At 39.6% G+C, this 21,104-nt stretch overlaps 1 protein-coding gene across 1 annotated transcript in view; it reads left to right on the top strand.

Moving 5' to 3' along the window:
* Positions 1 to 21,104, top strand: part of TESK2 (testis associated actin remodelling kinase 2) — an 87,136-nt gene that overhangs the window by 60,287 nt on the left and 5,745 nt on the right. Inside the window, exons 5-10 of the mRNA XM_080623795.1 lie at positions 889 to 1,035; positions 11,360 to 11,442; positions 13,086 to 13,161; positions 14,756 to 14,839; positions 15,960 to 16,046; positions 19,786 to 19,921. Of these exons, the coding sequence (XP_080479921.1) occupies positions 889 to 1,035; positions 11,360 to 11,442; positions 13,086 to 13,161; positions 14,756 to 14,839; positions 15,960 to 16,046; positions 19,786 to 19,921 (613 nt within the window). The remainder of the gene's footprint in view (positions 1 to 888; positions 1,036 to 11,359; positions 11,443 to 13,085; positions 13,162 to 14,755; positions 14,840 to 15,959; positions 16,047 to 19,785; positions 19,922 to 21,104) is intronic.

The raw sequence follows: 21,104 nt of genomic DNA on the forward strand, positions 1-21,104 counted from the left end.
CTGTCTGCTTTGCTGGGATTTTCTTGAAAGAAGTCACTGCATTGATGCCAGGTTTTCTGTCTGGAGTGAGCTTTTTGCTTTGTTGCTGGTTGGGGGTATCAGGGAGTGAAACAAGAAGCTACTCAAGCGCAGCATGGCTGCTCTTGTGGTATGAAGGGTCTCTACATAAAGCGTAAGCCCACTGTTGCTTTAATGATTATTTGAGCAGTGGAGCTGCTATGTCTTAAGTCTGGGTTATATTTCTTAGTATTATCTGGGTGCTGCTTTGTTTCACTGTCTTTTGTAAAATTTATCTTATACCTAATGTAGGTTCCTTTTCATGAAGACTACCATTTGATGGGGTTGATGCAGTGCTGAATGCAGGGAATTAGGTTGCTGATTAGGACTTGTAGATACAGCAGTGCAAAGATGTAACTTACTGCAACATGTTGCAGTGTTTTTCTTTGATGCTGCTTCAGTTTAGGGAATTGATATCTGGGAACTTGATCATGCTCTTACACCTGGATACTTAGACGTCTCTTTGTTGACTCTTTCTGTATGAGAGTAAGCTCTTCATCCTTTTTGACCTTATTTTACTCACGCTGAAATAAGAGGGTGATACTGTACTGTAGATATTTCTGAAGGGTCGGTATAAATACCAGTATTTAAATGCCACAGAGTTAATGCAGTGGTGGCTGTGCATGCATCTTTAACATAAATGCTTTCGTACAGCCAGTGAAGGGAGACATTTTTAGACTCCTTTGACCTGCAAACTTTGTGCTTGCCTAGCCCTTGAGGAAAAAAAAAAGCTTTCAATGTGTAGCTGGTCTGAGGACACTTAATGATGAATTTTACATTCATGACAATATATGAAGTTAAATAATTACTAATGTTGCTTTGTCTTTTCAGTACATCAATTGTGGTAACCTGGAACAACTATTAGACAGCAACCAGCATCTGCCCTGGACAGTGAGGGTGAAATTGGCATATGACATTGCTATGGGAATCAGCTATCTTCACTATAAAGGCATTTTCCATCGAGACCTTACATCCAAGGTACTGTTTGTAAAATTAAGGGAACTTTTTAATGAAGTTATTAGAACTGGTTGTTTGGTTCTTTCTCTTGCAGTAGAGAACTGCAGTTATATAAGATGTGATCTAAGATATTTTGAGAAACAAATTGTCATAGAGTTTATAGAATTAAAATTTTCCTCAAAGTGTGTTGATAGTTTGTATGCAAACTGGAGAAGTAACTATCCTGAAGGAAGGTCACTCTTTAAATGAGTTCAGATTGGGATTTCTCAGAAAGCAGCTGCAGAGTTTTTTAGTTCTGTATTATGGCTCAGTGAAGTATTTAAATCCCTGGATAATTAAGCATAACAATCTAACATTTGGAAAAGGTTAATCATACAAAGAACCCAAATTGAGAAGATTACTACAAATGCGCTTTAAAATCTCCTTGTTGTTTTTGTTTCCTCATAAATTTCACAAATCATCTGTAGGAAGAGTGACCTTTCATTTACTAATTCAGCATTGTGTTGTCCACAATCCTGGTTTAAATTTCCTTCCTTTTTAAAGTCAGTAGGATCAACACCGTTTACCTCAAATTTTGAAAGTTCAAGATTTTCTCTGGAAAGTTTCAGTGGCAGAGTTTTCAGTGGACATAGATTTTTTTTTTTTTTGCACTGCTTTGGTGACAACTTGTCTGAATTTAGTTGGCTGAAGTAGCTCATTCAAGCTCAGCTAGAATATTGACAGAGGAGCACTAAGCTCCCGTGAACAAATTGCCCCAGTATTCACACTGGGTCTTGCCATCCGTTGCAGCCTGAGCTGAGGGCTTTGCTGTCCTGTCTGTCCTGTTGTCTGGAGCTAATGAGCTAGTTTAAGCTCACTGGGGCCTTGCAATGTGAAAGTACTCCAAAACTGTTCTTGGGAGGACTTCATAATGTCACTTCAGTCAATAGCATCTAGCAGAATGTTATCTTAGCCTAAAAGGAACTGTTTTTTAAGATTAGAAACAGCTTTTAAAAACAAAACCACAGCACCATGCTTTTGCAAATGTGAGTGACTACTAAACCTCCATCCAGTTTTAGGGGTTTTTAAAGATACTTCATTGCAGCGTTAAACGGATGAAGAATGTGCATTTAGCCAAGGGGAAAAAATACCACAACTGGTAGGTCAAAGAAGTGTTTCAGTGAAGTCATAAAATATTTCCTTGGGTGCCCTTTTTGAGTGAGAAGTACTGAATTACTCAAGGAAAAATATCACATTTATGAAAAATGTCCAGACTTGAAGTCATGTCACTTTGACATGATACGCTTAGAAAGCTCCATTTCAGTCACCTTGCAGTGTGCAGCTAAGAGATGTGTAAAACTAACTGAAAAGATAACTTGCTTTGCCCCTTCTTTTTACAGTTCAGAATGTATTTTAGCATAGAGTGAGGAAGTAGAGTTACTGCAGGGAACCACAGTAACTAAGGAGAACTCCGCCTGCAGCATTTATTGTAACATGTGCTGTGGTGGCTAGTCATATGAAAATCAATTTCCTGAGGCCTCTGTGAATGCCTGTATTCAAAGCTCTACATAAATAATTTGTAATTCGCCGGAGCTGCCCTAGCAATGCTTCAATATTATCTATTGTTGAATGTCAGTTGTTTAGAAACGCACCCGCTGGAGGAGTGCCTAGTTTCACTGCAATAGCAAACTCATCAGTGGCCACAGGAAGTAATAAGGATTATTTAAAACAACAAAGCAAACCCTAAGAATTTAGTAATGGCTATGTTATATTTGTATGGTTCTTAGCACTAGAGGTATAGTATCTGTGTGGGATATGCTGGAAGCTGTTGGGATAAAAGTTTTAAGTCATCAGCTATAGTCTGCATTTTCCAGCTTCTTGGGCTGTATTTTTCGGTTTCTTTGGGGTTTTTAGGGTTGGTTTGTGTTTTGTTTTTATTTTTTTAAATCTTTTGAGGTGATACATGCACTTGCTTGTTGTGCTTGGGAAGGGAAGTAGATGAAAAAACCTGCCCTTAAGCACCTGGGTACTTGTGAATTTTATTAGTATATTATTATACTGAGAAAGTATACTTTAAATCTGTTGGGCAAATGGCTCTTCTTTTGGGTAAATGTTTGCCCTGCTGGCTGGATAAGTTTGCTTTGTTCCAAAGCAGGAAGATTACGATAATAACCATAGCAAAAATCTGCCTCCAAAATTTTCAACTCTTGACTGTGGCTTTTGGCTACTGCCTGAGAAGATGGCTTGTGTTTAACCAGGTTTGTACTGGTGGTGGAATGAATTGTGTCAGAAAGCTGAAGTGTGATGTGATGAGCTCCTTCCTTGGGGGAGAACTTGTGATCTGGATTGAACTGTGTTATATTGTCCTTCTCTCTTTGGTAAACTTCAGTAACTGATGTGATGGCTTTATTAGTCAAATGAAGGCGAAGACAAGGATTTAGTCTGCAAACATCAGAGCAGACACTGAGTTTGCAGGATGGGAGAGTGGGGTATTTTTCTAGGAAACTTATTGACCCTGAATGAACTACAAACAGAATGAAACTGAGACTTTATGTGCAGGAATGTCTCCATTCTTTAACTATTACACTTATCATGATAACCCACTGCAAATTATCTCTTTAATATGAATTTTACTATAAAAATTATTTGGGATTAATTTAGACCTGCACTTCTGCCTTTTTACTGTTTCTGATAACATCTAATTCCTGCAGCTTCTGGAGCAAGTGGCATGAATACATGAAGTTTATTCTGTCAGTTATGGCAGCAGAGTTGTTTTGCTCTGACAGAACATTATATGTGTCTATGTACTTGATGCAGGAAATCTTAAAGGAGGAAAGGTTCCTATCCCCTACAAATCTAAGAGTGAAAGATCTTAGTGGTTTTGACAAACAGTATACAGCAGGGTGATCTCTCCTCCTAATTGCACTGTGTGAAGAGTAGCAAACCAGCACTGATACTGCAGAAGGCTACAGGGGATAATGGCAGAGAAGAGTAAATGTAGGTCATTATAGTCGATGTAGCAGCCCAGAGGGGATGTCAGCCCTGACATCCCACTGGTGCCCTTCCTGCTGCCTTTCTGTCAAAGGGAGAGGCAGTGCTTGCTAGAAGAGAGCATGCTGCCCAGGCAGCCAGGATTTACCCATGTTGTGAGCAGCTCCGTCCTTAGACTGCTGTAGCTGATGAGGCTGATCTGCTGTGATCAAGAGCAATAGCCTAACTTGAATCTGTCAGAAGGAAGAGTGGTCAGATTGGCTGTTTCCAGTCTGCTGATAGTAGGTATGTGGACAGGGTGACTTGTATGTTTTGTAAGCCAATAAATGTGTCCGCACTTTCAACTTGTCATAAAGAGATTTACACAGCAATTAAGCCATAGATGGGTTGTGACAACCAGCCTCATTGGCTCATTCGCTGTCCTCTATCCATATCGCTGCAAGCCTTGTGAATCATTTTTTATCTGGGGCTTGTTGTAATGTGCACAAGGAGGATTTGCATCCTGGAATCATGAGTATTTTCTTCATCTTTCAGTGATTCGCAAGGAGGTCTGGTTATGAATTTTAACTCCAAAAGTCCTAGTCACAGAAGATGCAGTCATTAAAACAGAAATCATAATGTGAAGTGTTTGAAGTGTTTCAGCAGTAGCCTGTGGATTGTGATAAAGCTTTTCTTAATCTGACTTGTTTTGCAACTTTCTGCCTGCTGTTACAGTGTTTGAGAAAGCACGGGGAAAAAGTGTCCCGCTTGCAAAAAGAATATAGCAAAAGCCTTTTGTACTTCACCCCTCAAAACAAGTATCTTACTACTACACAGCGAGTTCCTACACTACCTTATTTACACTGTATTTGCATTGCATTCAAACCCTGCTCTAGAAGCAGTGTTGATTTCCTTGGCAGCTTACACTAGTGACTCTCTTATTCTTACGTTATCTCTGAAATAAGGGAGATGAATAAACTCAGCCTTATCAGAACAGATTAAAAGCAAGAATATTGGTGAATATTTGGTATGTGTTTTAAGACTTTGTTTAGAGTATTTGGCGTTTTACACATGTTTTAAGTTCACGGCAATATGCTCACTGACCTCAGAGGCAGTTGGAATCATTACAGCGCTTATAAAATAGTCAAGTTTGACCGCTGGAGGCAGAGAAAGCACAAGATTTGCAACAGTCTCGGGAAGATTTTGTTACTGACTTCCTTGTCACAGAATCCTCCTGTGATGCTGAGGAAGGCCAGAATCCAGATCCTGGGGCAACACTACAATAACCTAAACCACAAGACAGAAGACCTTAATTTCCAGCCCAGGCTTTCTTTTTAATCTCTTCCCAGCCTTTCTTTCACCCTTCTGTTTCTGTTGTAAGAGTGGCCAGAGTCCTGACAATAGTAATCCAAGGGTTTTATGTGCAGCCCCAATTCATTGTCAGTGTGAATGTGTGCACTAAAAGGCATAGAGGCCAGGTGAAAAACTGTCTGTGTGATCATGTAATTAAGGACTTTTCCTTAATGTGTATGCATAAGGGGAAGAATGAAAGTTCTTACAGGAGGTTTTGTATACCACTTTTATGTGGTATTTCTTTTTTGATGTAGTGTATGTTGTGTGCAACTTCCCACCGATTAAAAGTGATTCTGGAAAAAATGAATGGCATTATGCACTCCATTTGCAGAGTTAGAAGCTTGAGATTCATGGCAGAGGTCTCTGCTGGTTTAGTTAATACAGTAACTAATACAGGAGGTGTTTTTAATTAGTTTTTATTGCTACTTTTAATTATTGCTAATAATCATTGTGTGCTTTTGCTATGGAGCAGGAATAAGGAAAGGAACAGGAGAGGCTCCTTGGCAGTGAGAAGCAAACATCTGGGAGTCTGATCATACCCACTCTGTGACTATCTGATCCTTTCTGCTAGCATTCAATGCCAGCCTCTGCTCAGACTTTTCATCCTTGTTCTAAGGCTCTTCTTTGCTTCCAGTTCCTACCCCTAAACTTACTGTTCAGTCTCCTGGACTGGCTGACTGCAGTTACCTTCTTCCTATTGCTCTTGCTTGGAGCTTTATACAAGCTATCTTTCTGCATTCTGTTTTCTAATATATTTAGCCATTTCTAGCTCTCTCCTTGTTCTGCTGCTCCAAGTTAGCTCTGTTTTACCACCACCACCTGTTTGCTGTGCCTGTAGTTTTTACATCCTTTTAATACTCTTGTTTTTTTTTTTCCCTTACCTCATGAACCTACCTCAAGGTAGCCCTGGCCCTGCCAGCCCCTGGCTTGGACTCCTGCTCTGTCTGGTCACCTTATTCACTTTTCAAATTCCTCACACAGCATATGTCCTGTCTCAGTCTGCTTTTCGCAGGGGTGGCAAAAGGTGTGTCTTATACAGCAGTTTAATCATATTTTAAGTTGAGAACATGCCAAAGCTGGTATGACACTATAGGCTAATATCTTTTTGGCTTTATTTTCATTATTTCAAAATTTGCTTGCAACACATACTCTAAGTTTGGTCTCCAGAGAGCTGAGTTGTCTTAACTGAATACCCCATTCCCCCAAAACCCACTACCACAGCTCTTGATTAAAAAAAAAAAACAGATGCCTTTTAGTTTTGCAGAACCATGTACAATCAAAAGCAAGGTCTTGTGATGAATAGTAGGTTGTGAGCAGTTTTAGGGAACATTGAGAGCTCCATTGATGATAACCTATGAAGAAATTCTAATCTTTGGGCATATATATATATATTTGGCATATATACACACACATATGCATTCATGTATATATTCCTGCCAACATCTGCTTTCACTTCATGGTAAATGTGTATTGTCTCACCCTTCTTTCATTGAGAGAGGAGTAGTCTCAGTTACTAGGGGACAGTATCATGCATGTAAGCGATTAATGTGGATTAACTGATGTAACACAGATTCACTGCCTTTGGACTTGAAAGTGATGTACCCTGACTACATACCTAGTATGCTGTTTGCTTGTTTAACTCAAAATAAAACCCAAGCAGTGAACAGAACCTTTGTTTGATGAGTCTCATACTTGCTGCTGTGGTTGTAAGGTCCCCTTTGTGCTAGAGTAAGCTCTCATCTGGGTATTTTGCACTGCAGGGGAGGGCTTGTGCTGAAAAAAAATAGCTGTTACAGATGGTTATTTCTGATGATTGTCACAATACTAAACTTTTACTGGTACTTAGGGACCCAAATGGAGCCTGTCCCTTGAACAAAACAGTTTTACTTTCAAAAGTGTATCTAGTATTGTAAACTTCCTGTTACGCATTTAATTGTCAGTAGTGCTTCTCCTAGGGGATAGAACTTTAAAACCAGCTGATACATCTCAATTGGCCTTTAAGTATTTTAATTCAGCAACAGTCATCAGAGGGTTGCAAATGACAGTAGCATTCCTGTATTTTCTGGAGTGCAATAAAATCTCTGAAGATTTTAGACTGGGTGTCATATTGTAAAATAAAATGATGGCGTTTCTTCGTCTAAGCAACTTATTTTTAACTCCAAAACTCTTGAGTCTATTTTCATTTTTGTTTATGTAAAAGGGAGAGTAGAATATTGCATTTGTCTTAGTAGGATTATGCTGTGCAAAGCAGATGTTAAGCTCCTGTAACACACAAAGGGGGCTTTATGTTCTTTCACATCTGTCTCTGCATAAACAGCTCTGTTAACTCTTTAGGGCCCATGTACAAAGCTCCTTGCTTCTATTAAGAAACTGCCTCAGGAAGGACTGATGGGGTCCCCATTTTGGGGGGGGGTTGGTGGTGAGGAGGGTGGAAATCCTTGAGAACCCAACTGAATTCAAATACTGCCCTCTTTGACTGTATGAGCTGTCAAAAGAAAGAATGTCCCTGTCTGTGGAGGTCCAAAGAGAAAGCTTGGGAAGGTTGTCATGTTTTATTGCCTTGCAGCTTATACAAATAGTGCAATAGTAAGTCGAAAGCATTTTCCTAAAGCCCATGTTGTAAAGCTGCTTGGCATTTCATCTCATAGGCAGTACTTGAGAGGCTCTTTGCACTAGGTAGGAGTTTGAATTCTCGTGTCTCTGTGCCAAAATCCATCAATGAAACTTCTTCATACCAAACTGATATATTTTCTTTTTTGTAGAAACTGGAAAGTATCACTTTGGCAGAAGAAACAGTGCAGTATGCTCTATTGTACTTTTCCTACTAAACTATACCACCTTTACCCTAAATTAAAAGCTCTTTTTTACTTTTAGGCTTTAATGAAGCTTTGTCCCTTTTTCATCCTGATTTATCTTGGCAGTACAATTTGAAGTTTAGGAATTGGAGAATCTCAGCACAGAATGAAGCATAGGTATCTGCAAAACTTTGTTCTGAATGAGCAGTGCAGGCTTCAAAGGTGACATCTGGCCATGCTAGTATCTGTAGAAGAGGTTTACTACTGATTTTGATAGGAATGGGCTTCCATCCTTTCTGGGTTCCAGGAAATTGGTGCTTAGTTGAATTAAATAAAACTTGTAAGAGCAAATAGTGATAGGACAAGGGGGAATGGCTTTAAACTGACAAACAGGAAATTAGATTAGATATAAGGAAGAAATTCTTTACTGTGAGGGTGGTGAGGCACTGGTACAGGTTGCCCAGACAAGCTGTGGCTGCCCCATTCCTGGCAGTGTTCAAGGCCAGGTTGGATGGGGCTTGGGGCAACCTGGTCTAGTGGAAGGTGTCCCTGCCCATGGCAGGGGGGTTGGATGAACTTTAAGGTCCCTTCCAACCCAAAGCAGTTCAGCTTTACTACAGTGAGTATTTGTAGTGATACTAGCATTTTTTTGACTGGTGCATGTCACCTGCCCATGTCTGGTTTAAGTGTGAATAAAAAAGTCACTCTTGTATATATCCTAATGAATTTAAATTCACACTCAGCACTTCTTCGTATGCAGACAAAAGACAAGCTTCCACTAATGAGAGAGAATAGTTTAGCTTCCTTCTTCATGTCATTTAATATTGTGCAGCCCACCATGGCAGAACAATTGATCAGTACTTTATAGCAGAAATGTTGCCCAATGTTTCCGCTATTGCCTTGTCATGGTGTGCCCTGCACCACCTCTGGACCCCACAGTAGTGTGGTGTCCACTCTGTTCGGTTTCTTGAATGGCTGCAACTGAAAGGGAGCCTAGCTTTGCTGCAGGCAGCTCCTGCTCATCTGGGAAGGAGCTCACATCTGTCAGGTAGCATTACTTGGTAGCTAGATGGGATGTGCTATTGGTTTATGATTTATCCAGGAATAAGCTACTTGTATGATAGTTCAGTGCTGTACCTGAGAGCTGAGACTGCCTGGGGCTTGGTGTGGGGTGAGATTGTTCATCTTCAATTAGTGATGTATTGCTGTCTAATGGGATGTGATTGTATAATGGTAAGAAGGTGAAGAAAAATTTGCTGTCAGGATGTTATATTTAAGCCTCCTTTTGGTGTCAAAGCAGTCCATAAAAGTATTGCAGATCTCGAGGTCAGTAGAAATATTTTGTTGAAAATGGTTCTTAGCCTGGATTTAAATGTTCCCCTGAAATTTTGGACACCAGGGGTTATTGGCAAATAGACCTAATCCACAAACCCCAGAAGGTAAAATGAATTACTACTGTCTTGCTGCTCAAAATGAACAAAATGTGCATAATTAAAGCTAACACAAGAGGGAAATCTAGATTATAAAGCTAGCTCTTTTATGAATCATAGAGATTTCCTTTAAAAAAGGGTGAATTACAAATAATCTTTAATTCAAGACAAATCTGTGGCAGAAAATAACCAGGTAATTTGCTGCATAAAATAGTATCAGCATTCTTGTACACTGCAAAACCTCTGGTGTGGTCATGGACTTGTTTCTGTGTGGTGCGCAGTGAAATTCCACTCATCTGAATCATTTGAGTAAGATTTTTCAGAAAAGTTTTATCCTTCTCAGTTTTAAGTCCACTTACAGCGACAAAATGTTTAAACAGAGGCAAGCTGAATGAATGTGCTCTTTGATACAAGACAACAAAGCCCGTAACTGAGAAGCTTTGCTGCTCTTTGGGCAAGCCCAGTTGATTTAACTTGGTACATGCTTATGAATCCCCAAACTAACTGTACATACTATACTTGAGTCATGCTAAACAAGTAAAACTTTGCTTCTGAGGAGCCTGGCATGTGTTTCAAGAGGCTGGCATGCATTTTCTTTACATGATGGCAGGGATGGCTTGCTTAACCTTTTAATTGGCAGGAAGAAAACTCACTTCGTGGCCTAAGCCACAATCATCTCTGAATAATGTAAACAGTGATGACCTGAACTTGATCTTTTAGACAAGGGACTCTCTTTTCTTGGTAGCTGCATTATGCAGACAAGCTAATGCTCTGGGGTCAGCGAGGGGCTTTTGTGTATCCAAGCACAATAAAGCTAGAAAGTGTTTCCTGCTGTTTAGCTAATTAATGCAGGGTACCGCTCTGTAGGAGTCGGCAGTGGTTTTGCTGCCTGTCACTGCTATTGTACTGCCTGCAGAAGGATACAGAGCAAGGCATGTGGTAAGGGAATGAATTCTCTGTCTTGCTGCACCTATTGCAGGACAGAAAAAGAACTTGGGGAAGTCAGCTCTCGATTCACTTGGCAAGAAGAGAAAAAATGTGGTACTGGAATGGTCAAAGCATATTTCTCAGAGTTTTAAATAAGTAACAAAAATAAATGGATAATACTCTGTGTGTGATGTGATGCTGCCAAAACAGAATTATATGTGTGTCCTTAAATTGCCCTCCTTCCTGACAGTGGAGGGCACATCTGAATGGAAAAGATAGGCAGCTTTTCCCTACTAGACTTTTCCCTTAAATCATGTTTTATGATGTACCATAGAATAAAGAATTTTATTTGAGACTTCAAATGCACATATAACGTTATTGCATATACTTTTCTGATGAAAATCTGCTGCAAAGCAGTGAGTTCCTTTTCAGTAGCTAATGTAGAAAAATATACAAAGGCATTTAGAGCCTGCTCTGATCTTGTATTCTGGTCAGGTGCAGGCAAATTGTAAAGAGAAAATTGAAGGTGTCATAGTGAACCGCATGTATTGCATACTTGAGCAGTAAGAGAGCTAAATCATCTTAATTCTTGCTGGAACCTAACTGGGTACGTGCTGCCTGTGGCTGCCTGCTTTCTCAGCAAGTTTTTAAGTGGATTATTAACCAAGTGTAATGCTGTTTGCAGCATCTTAAGTTTGACAGACATGTGATTGTGCAGGGGGGAGGGTAGGGGAAAAGGGTGGTTGCTTTCAGACAAAAGCTTCTCATAGATGAATGTCTTCCAAACAATACCTTGCAGTTTTGTCCCAGATTAAAAATAAATAAAACAAATGGCGTATGGGTTTCATGCCCAGACAATAACTCTTCTGTTTTGATTTTTTTTTTCCACAGAACTGCTTAATAAAACATGATGAGAATGGATACTCAGCAATAGTGGGAGACTTTGGTTTAGCAGAGAAAATTCCTGATCACAGGTACGTGAACTAATCTAAATACAGTGCGAGCTGCAGTGTGATTGCAGGTCAGAAGCTCTGATGAGCCAGATTCCTGAGGCCATTATTGGATTGGGATGATTTTGTAATAAATGTCCTCTCTTCATTCCAAACTACTTTAATTGGCTTCTTCCATTTTCATAAACAATATTCAGTGCCATTACAGTATTATTCTCTGTAACTTCTGGGTTAGTTGTTAAGATCTAGGTTTATAACAGAGATATTAAAATTACTGTCCAACAGTAACTCACCATTTGGCTCTCCCTATGATGAAATTATAATCTTACTCATGTGAGGAATGCACAGGTGACTGTCACAAGCTATTGTCACAATTCGAAACAGTCCTTTTGTCATCCCTCCATTACGGAGATCAAGGACAAGGATTTCATTATTCTCTCTGTATATTAACTTGTGTATTTCAGGGTATTCTGGCTGTGAAATATGCTGTCAGATTTTCTCCAGTGTGTACTTCTGTTTAAAATAAAAAGCCTTCTAGCTCTTTTGACTGCAAAGAAAACAATAGAAGTTGATCTCAGTTATGCACTGCTTTTAAACTGCACATATCCTCAAGCTGTGTCTTGGGAGGTCTGAAGGCTTGCATGAACGTTGATGAAATACTGATCTAGAAGCTTAACACAGTAGACATCTTAATTTCCAAACTACCGCTAAGTACAGCCAATGTGTACCTTGTACACTCGTGTGGAATCTCTGCCCTTTAAAGTGCTGACAGCTTCAGCTGTATTTGTACAAATCCATCACAGTTTTGAGATGCCCTGAAAACCAGGAGTACAGTAATAACTAGAGTTAAGAGAGCTTGTGACTAAAACAGGTGACGTAATAGAATTGTTGTTGGCCACCTGTTTGGTTTGATGTCAGTCTTACCTCTGTTTTCAAATGCAGTTTGTTGTTTCCAGTTTGCTGGCTAGCAAGCTGTGCTATTTTGAGGCCTTCAGAGGCCTTTTGCATGTTTTTTTTCCTTCAGGGTCAGCTGGGTGACAAGCTGGAGACCTTTTTTAAGGCTATAGTATTAAGCCATACAGAAATACTGCAAATTTTTCAAATCTGCTCTATTCTGATTACTTCTAGTTCTTCCCTGTTAAAGGATTCATCTGGTCAATCTTCTTACAAAAAATACAGTTTGCAAGCAGGCTGTGCTGAATACTTTCAGAGCTGCTTATCAGTATACATGTAGGGATGGATACCTGCATGGCTTGCTGCATAAATGGAGAACTTGACATCTGGCCTGAAACTGATTTCCAGAAACCTTTCTATGTACAAATGAAGGAGCCATCTCTGCCAAGAGTTTGGAAACCAAGCTATTGAACAGCCATGACATTAAAAGAATTTGTTTTTTTTAAAGTGGTCAGCCACTTAGAAACTGGAAATAAAATATGAGTAACTGATTGAAGCTTTCTTTTTCTTTCACATTTTCCTCCTGCTATTGCATGACTCCAGTAGGAAACCAGTGTACAGTATGTTGTAGAACCCACTTGTATTGAATTCCCTCTAGTGAAAGCTTCTCAGATACTTGGAATTACGTGAAAGTTAGTAGCATGCCTGAGCATTTAATTAATGGTCGTTCTCTATCTCCTCCTTTTCCCTCCATTTATCCCATATCTGTATAGTGAGAAGTTACCAGTGGTGGGTTCACCCTTCTGGATGGCACCAGAAGTTCTCAGAGATGAACCTTACAATGAAAAGGTAGGTACATGATATAAATGAACTTCAGTTGTCAGATGTTTCTCTTCAGTAGCTGTATACAAGATTAAAAGTTTCCATACTACTAAAATTACTGTTATTTTAATTTGTGACATTTCTGTGTTGAGGCCATTCAGACTAAGAGAGAGTATAGTTGAATAGCTATTTCAAATTCATGGTATGGATTCTTATATGGAAATAGACCTTTAGCATAATTCACTGTTATGCTACTTCTATTCTGAAACTCCCCACGTGTAGAAATATGGTAATGGTTTGTTGACCTAACACAACAAGTCTTACGAGAGATGTAGTGAGGTTGCTTCCCTGACCATACACTAGTGAAGTCTGGGTAGAAGTAAAAGGTCTGTGTGGAAACTTTTGTAATTATATTAATTAAAAAATAAAAAAAAAAAAAATCAACCTTTCTCAAGGTAAGATACCTTTAAAAATGTTCTCCAAAGGTATTTCTGAATTTTCCTATTTGTGGCATTGGGAAATGTTTCTTTCAGAGAAGGATCAGATCACACTGGATTTTAGAAATAGCATTTTCAATCAAGCTCTTCTTTACACAGGATTTTCTCACAGCTTTTCTGTGTGAAAGCCCACATCCTGTACCTTTTTATAACTAGTACTCAATCTGTTTAATTGGTGGTACTTTTAACTTGCAGGAAAGCAGTAGCTAAATCAGTAATGAATGTAATAATTAGCATTTCAAAGCTTTTTTAACAGTTCCAATTGACCTAAATTAATAATGTAGCACCCAAATCCATGGTGCCACATTCTTCACTAACCCTAGGGTGTGGAGGACTAAAGAGGAAGCGGGTCTCACACCTCATCAGCATAAAAGATGACATAAGCCTGCCTGATACATAAGGGATGAGGGATGTCGGCTTCTCTTCTGTAGACTTGTATTCCATGTTTTCCTAAATTTTATTACATGATAAATTCAGGTGGGTGGAAACCTGAGGAATTGTGCAGCTCCAAGTGTAGTCAGATAAGGGATTACTAAGTGTCATGGAAATTTCAATGGAAATGGATGCTGGTGTGCAGTGTTACTAGATATCTCAAGCTTTGGGAAAGACACTGTTTTGTCAGAGGTACTGAACTGTGAGAAGTTTTTCTTAAAACCAGCATTAATATTCTGAATAAGCTGTGATCCTGTGTATTCCAAACCCATCTTTCTAACCACAGTGATAAAGAGGCATGTCATGTTTTTGCTATGTTTTTAATTACTCCCATCTGTAAGACATCAAATGCAACTGCACCATTCTTTATGCAAAGGATTTTTTCTTTAACACTGCTGAATTAAGAGTGGTTTGGTGGGGTTTTTTTGTTTTGGTTTTTGGTTTTTTTTTTTGTTTTTTTTTGGAAGAGTTACAAAGTTATTGCTATTTGTGCAACAAGAATGCTTTACTGTGAGCATGTATTACTTTGCACGGAAAATGTTCACTATAATGCAGTTGCTTAGTGTTGTAAGGCTGTGGCGTTGGTTTAGTTGTTTCACAATAACCATTTGGGGTAAAGAGAAACACAGTGGCAGATAAGAACACTGAGTATTCAGAGCTGAACCATGTGCCTATATTTTTTCCTCTCTCAGGCGGATGTGTTCTCCTATGGTATAATTCTGTGTGAGATTATAGCAAGAATACAGGCAGATCCAGACTATCTCCCCCGCACAGAGGTAAGTGGTTACGTTTATAACATCAGTGGGAGGTAGTTAAGTATGCCATGATAATGGCTGGCCTTTAGAACTTCTGGCACTGCTGCCAAAGATACGATGAATAGGTGTTACATTAAAAATTGCCTGTAAAAGGCTTCTCTTCTTCTGTGCTGTTATTGTAAGAAGCTTCACTGAAGACACTCTCACAGAGACTTTGTCCAGCTGCAGTCCTCATGGGAAACCCTTTCTGTCCCTAACTGGCAGAACACTGAGAGCATTGCAGCGCAAACTCTTCCTTTTGTAGAGTGATAGCTCATGTAGACTTCTTGCCAGTTTTGGAGCAGAGCACTTCTGGCACACTGCATGCACTAAGCAGCCCTTCCTTGTGAAAGGGGCAGGAGCTATGCTAGCAGCGGCTAAAATAAGCTCACCCTTATTTTTGCACAGACTGTACTAAGCACCATGGATCTGAGCTAGAATCGACAAATCAGATATTTCTTATTTCACTTGCCTTTTAGTTGAGGCCCATCTGCAGGGCAGCTTTTGGCCCTGTATGGGGGGGGTCTTCCAAATTGTCTATCCCCCTCTGGTTCTGAAAATGAAAAATTGCTTAGGTCTTCAACTGCAGTAAATAACAGATCCTTTTGTTTCCCTGCCCTTCAGATTTTATAGTGCATTTAAGGAACTGGATAATTTTTATTACCAGTCTAACATCCACTGCAAAATTAACTATCTTAATTGATAAATTTTAATCATAGCAAAGCCTCTGGTTTTATAGCAGGCTTTTAATTTACACGGTGAAAGTCACCAGGGTGAAACATCGTAATGTAAGATGTTGCCAGTATGGATCTGGAAGCAATATTTCAACTGCAGTGGATTCAAGTTGAGTCCAGGAAGAAGAATGGGCTTTGAAGTCAGCTCATTCTCTAACAGGTACCTTGTATAATGTAATCCCCATTGGGAATGCTGCAATTTGGATTGTGCATGAAGTTTTGTCAAAATACTCTGTATATGGCTGCTGAGAGATGGTGTTCATGGTTATTCTTGATAACACTCTATATACGACCTCCTGAAAAGAAGATGCTTCAGGCCAGATAGCAGACCTTATTTATATCTCTATGCTATGTTCTGGTTTATACAGAATTTTGGATTAGATTATGATGCCTTCCAGCACATGGTGGGAGACTGTCCTCCTGACTTCCTCCAGCTGGCCTTCAACTGCTGTAATGTGAGTATCTTACTTGAAGGGGAGAGACCAAAACTGCAGTTCTCTAAATCCCTCTGGTTTTTGAAGATAGAGCTTAAAGCATTTACAGAAGAAACTTGAAGAGCCTACCTATAAAAGCAGCATACATACTGATAACCCAGAAAGTCCTCTACAGTTTTTATAACCATTTCCTTGCAAAAAGGTCTGTCTTATATGGTTTCGTAATTCTGTGTTCTGTCATTCCAAACAAACAGGTCTGGCACACTGAACAGCTTCTTGCAGGCTGCTCAGGCTGATCATAACCAGTTGTATGCTATTGACACTGGCTGGCCCTCTGGCTCACAAAAATCCAGCTGTTATTGTGAACAGACCTATTGAGCCATGAAGAAAGAATTCTGAGTTGTTCTCACAAACAGAGGAGACAAATCACGCACGGACACACGCACGCATGCACACACACACACACACACAGAAGTGTGAGTTGGAAGGGACCTTAAAGATCATCTCCTTTCAACCCCCCCTGCCATGGGCAGCGACACCTTCCACTAGACCAGGTTGCTCCAAGCCCCCTTCAACCTGGTCTTGAACACTGCCATGGATGGGGCAGCCACAGCTTCTCTGGGCAGCCTGTGCCACTGCCTCACAGGGATGAAAGTCTTCCCAGTATCTAATGTAAAGCTACCCTCTTTCAGTTTAAAGCCATTCATTCCCCTTTGTCTTATCCCTACATGCCCTTACAAAAAAACCCTTTCCAGAATCAAGAGCAGGCACTAAACTACTTTTAAAGTCTATATGATGCCTTGTTTGGAAAGTGGGATGAACCTGTGTTCCAAAAAAGCAAACTTGGACCCAAATGATTGAATATCAGTAGGGCTATAGGCAATGTGCTGTATGGAGTAAATATTCTCCCCATTATTCAAGTAAAATTATGATATAGCGCACACTTTCATGGCTCCTCCTGTGAAAATTCCAAGGAGGTAGATCTCTTATGCATTATCCCATAACAGAGGTTGCTAGTGCCTTTGTATAGTAAACCAGTTTCTATGAAGTAAGAGAACCTGAGCTTCCACCCGATTCAGCTGAGGTTGGGAATGTCCGGTTTGCACAACTTAAGTTGAGGCAACTTCTAAAAATATTACTGAACAAAACTATGACCAGGGCTCTGCAGTGAGGCCACACTGGAGCCAATACCTGCACTGTGTGCAAGTGTTTATAAGAAAAGTTTCATCTCTCCATGCTCTTGATGCTTATTTTTGTCTTGAGCTCTCTCTTTACTTTGTATTAGTACAAATGCACATGCTCAAGGGGAATCGTGTAGAGGTCAGGATGTGAGCAGGTGGGGGTGACTGCCACTCTTGACACAAGATAGCATAATTTAATTCTAAGAATATTTATGGAACTTCTTCTGGACAAACTACTTCACTCCTCTGATCTCACCTTAGTGCAGTGCAGCTTGCTTCAGCAGGACAGTGGTACATGTGACTCATGTTTATGAAGTGTTTTGACTACGTAAGCACTAAAGGGTTTGGCTGGAGGTAGGATTTGACTTTGGAAATCTCAGCTCCCACCTGCAGACTCCCGAAATCGTACTGCATCCACACACATGGTGCATGATTCAAGGCAGTTTTTCAGCACAAGTCAAATTCAGAGTAAAACTACTTATGAAGAAAGGCAAGTGACTGATCTTATATTCTCATGTATGAATTTGCTGTGTTCAGAGAACATTTTTTCTCTGACTGATTACTGCCAACTTCTGCTCCTGTATAATAAACGTCCTTTCCCTGAACTGAAGTGGAAATTACTGTCTTGTGATCAAGCCATTAATATGCTGATTTCAGTGTGGGGCATGCTATAATTCACTCACCACTTACCTAGTAAGAAAAAAAAAGGTAGTGAACTGATAAGGCTTTCTTATACCTTCCTAAGTGTGCTTCAGTAATAGGTGATCTGTGTGATAATTTGCTTTTAGACATGGATGTTTATATAACTTTTTATTATTTAGGTCAACAAAGTGTAAACTGTATAGCTCAGCTGATTAGCTGAACTAATGTACAAAGCCCTGGGGGTTAAGAGCAGCCTAAGAAAACCAGTAAAAGCTGACATGTACAAATAGTGGATTAAAATTTCTTCAATTTACTGTTATAAAGTACTTGGGTACATGCAGGGAAGTCTAAAACTTAAGGCTGCCTATCAACTATAAGCTTACTTGTGTGAACACTCATCAACTTCATAATGTAACATCATGCAAAAAGCTTACCAGCATAAGCTGAGCTGTGGGCAGCTGCTGCCTTGAGGGAAAACCTTCTATTCCATTTGAGCAGAATCCAGACTGCTCAGGGATGGAAGAGGCAAATGTTGCTCTAAGTTCCTTCTCCATTGTTTCTCTTGTCCTGGATCTTACCTAACCAAATTAAAATAGCCAGAGAACTCTTCTTACTTCCGTAGCTTGCAACAACTCCCTAAGCTTCCCAAATTAGTAAGTTTGCCAGAGTACAGAGTGTGTGCGTTTGTGCTGCCCCTGCCCTACTCTTTCAGTGAAATAAGGAAAGCAGAAAAAGATGGGTTTTTTTATGCGAGGAAATTCCAGCTGCTGCATTAGAACAACTTTTTTGCTGGTCTTGAGCTTTTCAAGTATGGTTTGTTTTTTACTACTGTGTACATGAATTCTTAGCCCTTTACCCTGTGTTGCTAGAAGGTGTTCTGGCATTGCTGATCATACCAGTTGTCTTCAGGAAGATTCATCTTGTAGGACCTGCAAAGCAGTATCAGGGAGGTCTTTAGGGTTTGCTGTGTACAAAGCACCACTGTTCCCTTTGTACTTGGGGTGAAATCTGCCTGGGCTTCTTTGCTCTGAAAAAGCCTTTGGAGGGCTGGAAACAGGAATTGGCTCAAGCAGAATCTTTTTTAATAGTGTAATGACGTTAGCTTTCAGCTGCTGAATTAGACATTGCTACCTACAGTAGTAAACCTGTAACATGTATACAGGGTCAATGTTCAAAATGAAGGGATACCTTCTAAGTTACTACTTGCATTGAGCTGCTTGCCTTCTAGTGTAATTTTAGGGTTGGACTTAGTTTAGAGATCCATTCCTACTAGGGTGAATAAATAAAATATATACTGATAAATACAAATGGAATGCATACTGATGCCTGGGGGGGGGGATATTTTACTTTGGCAAAGATGGATTATTTGCTACTGTATTACTTTCTCAAATGATATAAGCAATCTTGCTCCCCACAAGACAGACCAGTACACCCAGTAAGCTTCATTAACAGATGGAGAGATGATACATTTTAAACTTCAAAATCAGCAATGCGATTTAAGTAGGTCTTAATTAAAGCCACAAGGAGAGCATCGAAGAATCACAGACTTTAATCCTTTTGAAATAATGTTGATTTATAATCTCTGACTGATAATTTAGGAGTCCAGAAAGAAATCCTTGAACTATCAAAGTTTTTTCAAACAAACAAACAACAACCCCCCTCTTGCAAACCCCGAATCTAACAGCTTTTCACCTTTTCAATTTAAAATGCATCTTCTTCATGGAGTGTTTACAACTTGAACACAAAATGAGAGATTTTAAACTAGGATAGAATACTACTTTTCCCCTGCTTTATTTCTTTTGCAATGACAATACACTTCTTAAACCAGTCTTGAATTTCCTCAGTTCCTTCAGGTTATCCCTCTATCTGTCCACTGTGTAAGTAAGAACAGCCTGGACAAACCCACATGAACTCTCTTGATTTGTGTGCATTCACAGATGGATCCAAAGTTGCGTCCTTCCTTCTCTGATATTGTCAAAACACTGGAGGGTATTTTAAACCGCCTGAGAAATGAGGACACGGAGAGAGAGAGAAAGTTTTTGAACCTTGACAACAGTGAAAGAAAACCCAAAGGTAAGTGTCTGTATTGCACAAACATTGCTGCAGGCTATGAACACTGGTTCATATTTGAAAACTGGGATTTTGGCTATATATGGTACTATTTATAGCTTGTGAATGATTTTACTCAAAGCCTGAAAATTATTCTGGAACAGTGCTACATTCTTTGCAGTGCAGAGTGTCCTTTAGGTAAAACAAACAGCTGTTTCTTAAAGTGCCTCAAAAGATTCTGCCCACAAGCTCTAGAGGGGAAGTTTAGAATTCATTTGGGGAATGGTTTTGTAAGTTGGTAAATAGTACACGAAAGTTCATGAACTTTTGCTTTGCCCCTGCCATACTTAGTGCATATACATAATTTCTTTGGTGTATGTTACATGTAATTCTTAGATGCTTCTTAACTTCCTTCAGGAGGAAGAGCAGAGAAGAGGCAAAGGTATTATAAAGTACCTAGACTGGGGAAAAGCTGAATCCCAGATCTGCTTGGGAATGCTGGCCGTGAAGGGCTTTCTCTGAAGCTGCCTAGTGCCACCTGGTGCTGGGAGCAAACTGCAAGCAGTTCTTGGAGGCAGGGGCATGTTCTGACTTGGGCATCTTTTATGTTAGTAGACTTCTGGCACTGGAAATTTAGAGTGCGATAAAAATAGTTTCTCATATTGTGTATGTATAAGTATGCAATATATCTATACATATCTGTCTATCTGTAATATGGTTATAGATTGAAATAAGTTCTGTATTTCAAACTACATGGAGCGCATACATGTACTAATTCTCCCTCACCTGGAAAGCATCTTAAAGACGTGTGAGTTCAAAAGGAAATAATTTTTTGTTGTTGCTGGGTTTTTTTGGCTTGTTCTTTCTTTTTTCTTTTTATTTTCCTGGCATTCTCCCTTTGGAATGCATGTCAAATGTGCATCATCTTGAAGAAGTGTTACGTACTGTGCTTTGACTTACATAGTCTTTCCTAGATGGAGCGACTACAGCCTAAACTGTGGCAGTATTTAAAGGGAAAAGTGAAAATCTGTATGTACTTATTCTGGAAATGGTAATCAAAAGCATATATCACTTCTTTCTATCAGCTTGCTATTGCTCTACCACAGCTCTTTAAGAGACACTTGGAGAACCAATGGCAGATGCATGTTTCAAGCACCCAAGGAGTTAGCATCTTGTCCTAAACAATTACAGTTTTTCAATCCTGTTC

The sequence above is a fragment of the Psittacula echo genome (assembly GCF_963264785.1).
Source record: "Psittacula echo genome assembly, chromosome: 7".
Taxonomy (NCBI): domain Eukaryota; kingdom Metazoa; phylum Chordata; class Aves; order Psittaciformes; family Psittacidae; genus Psittacula; species Psittacula echo.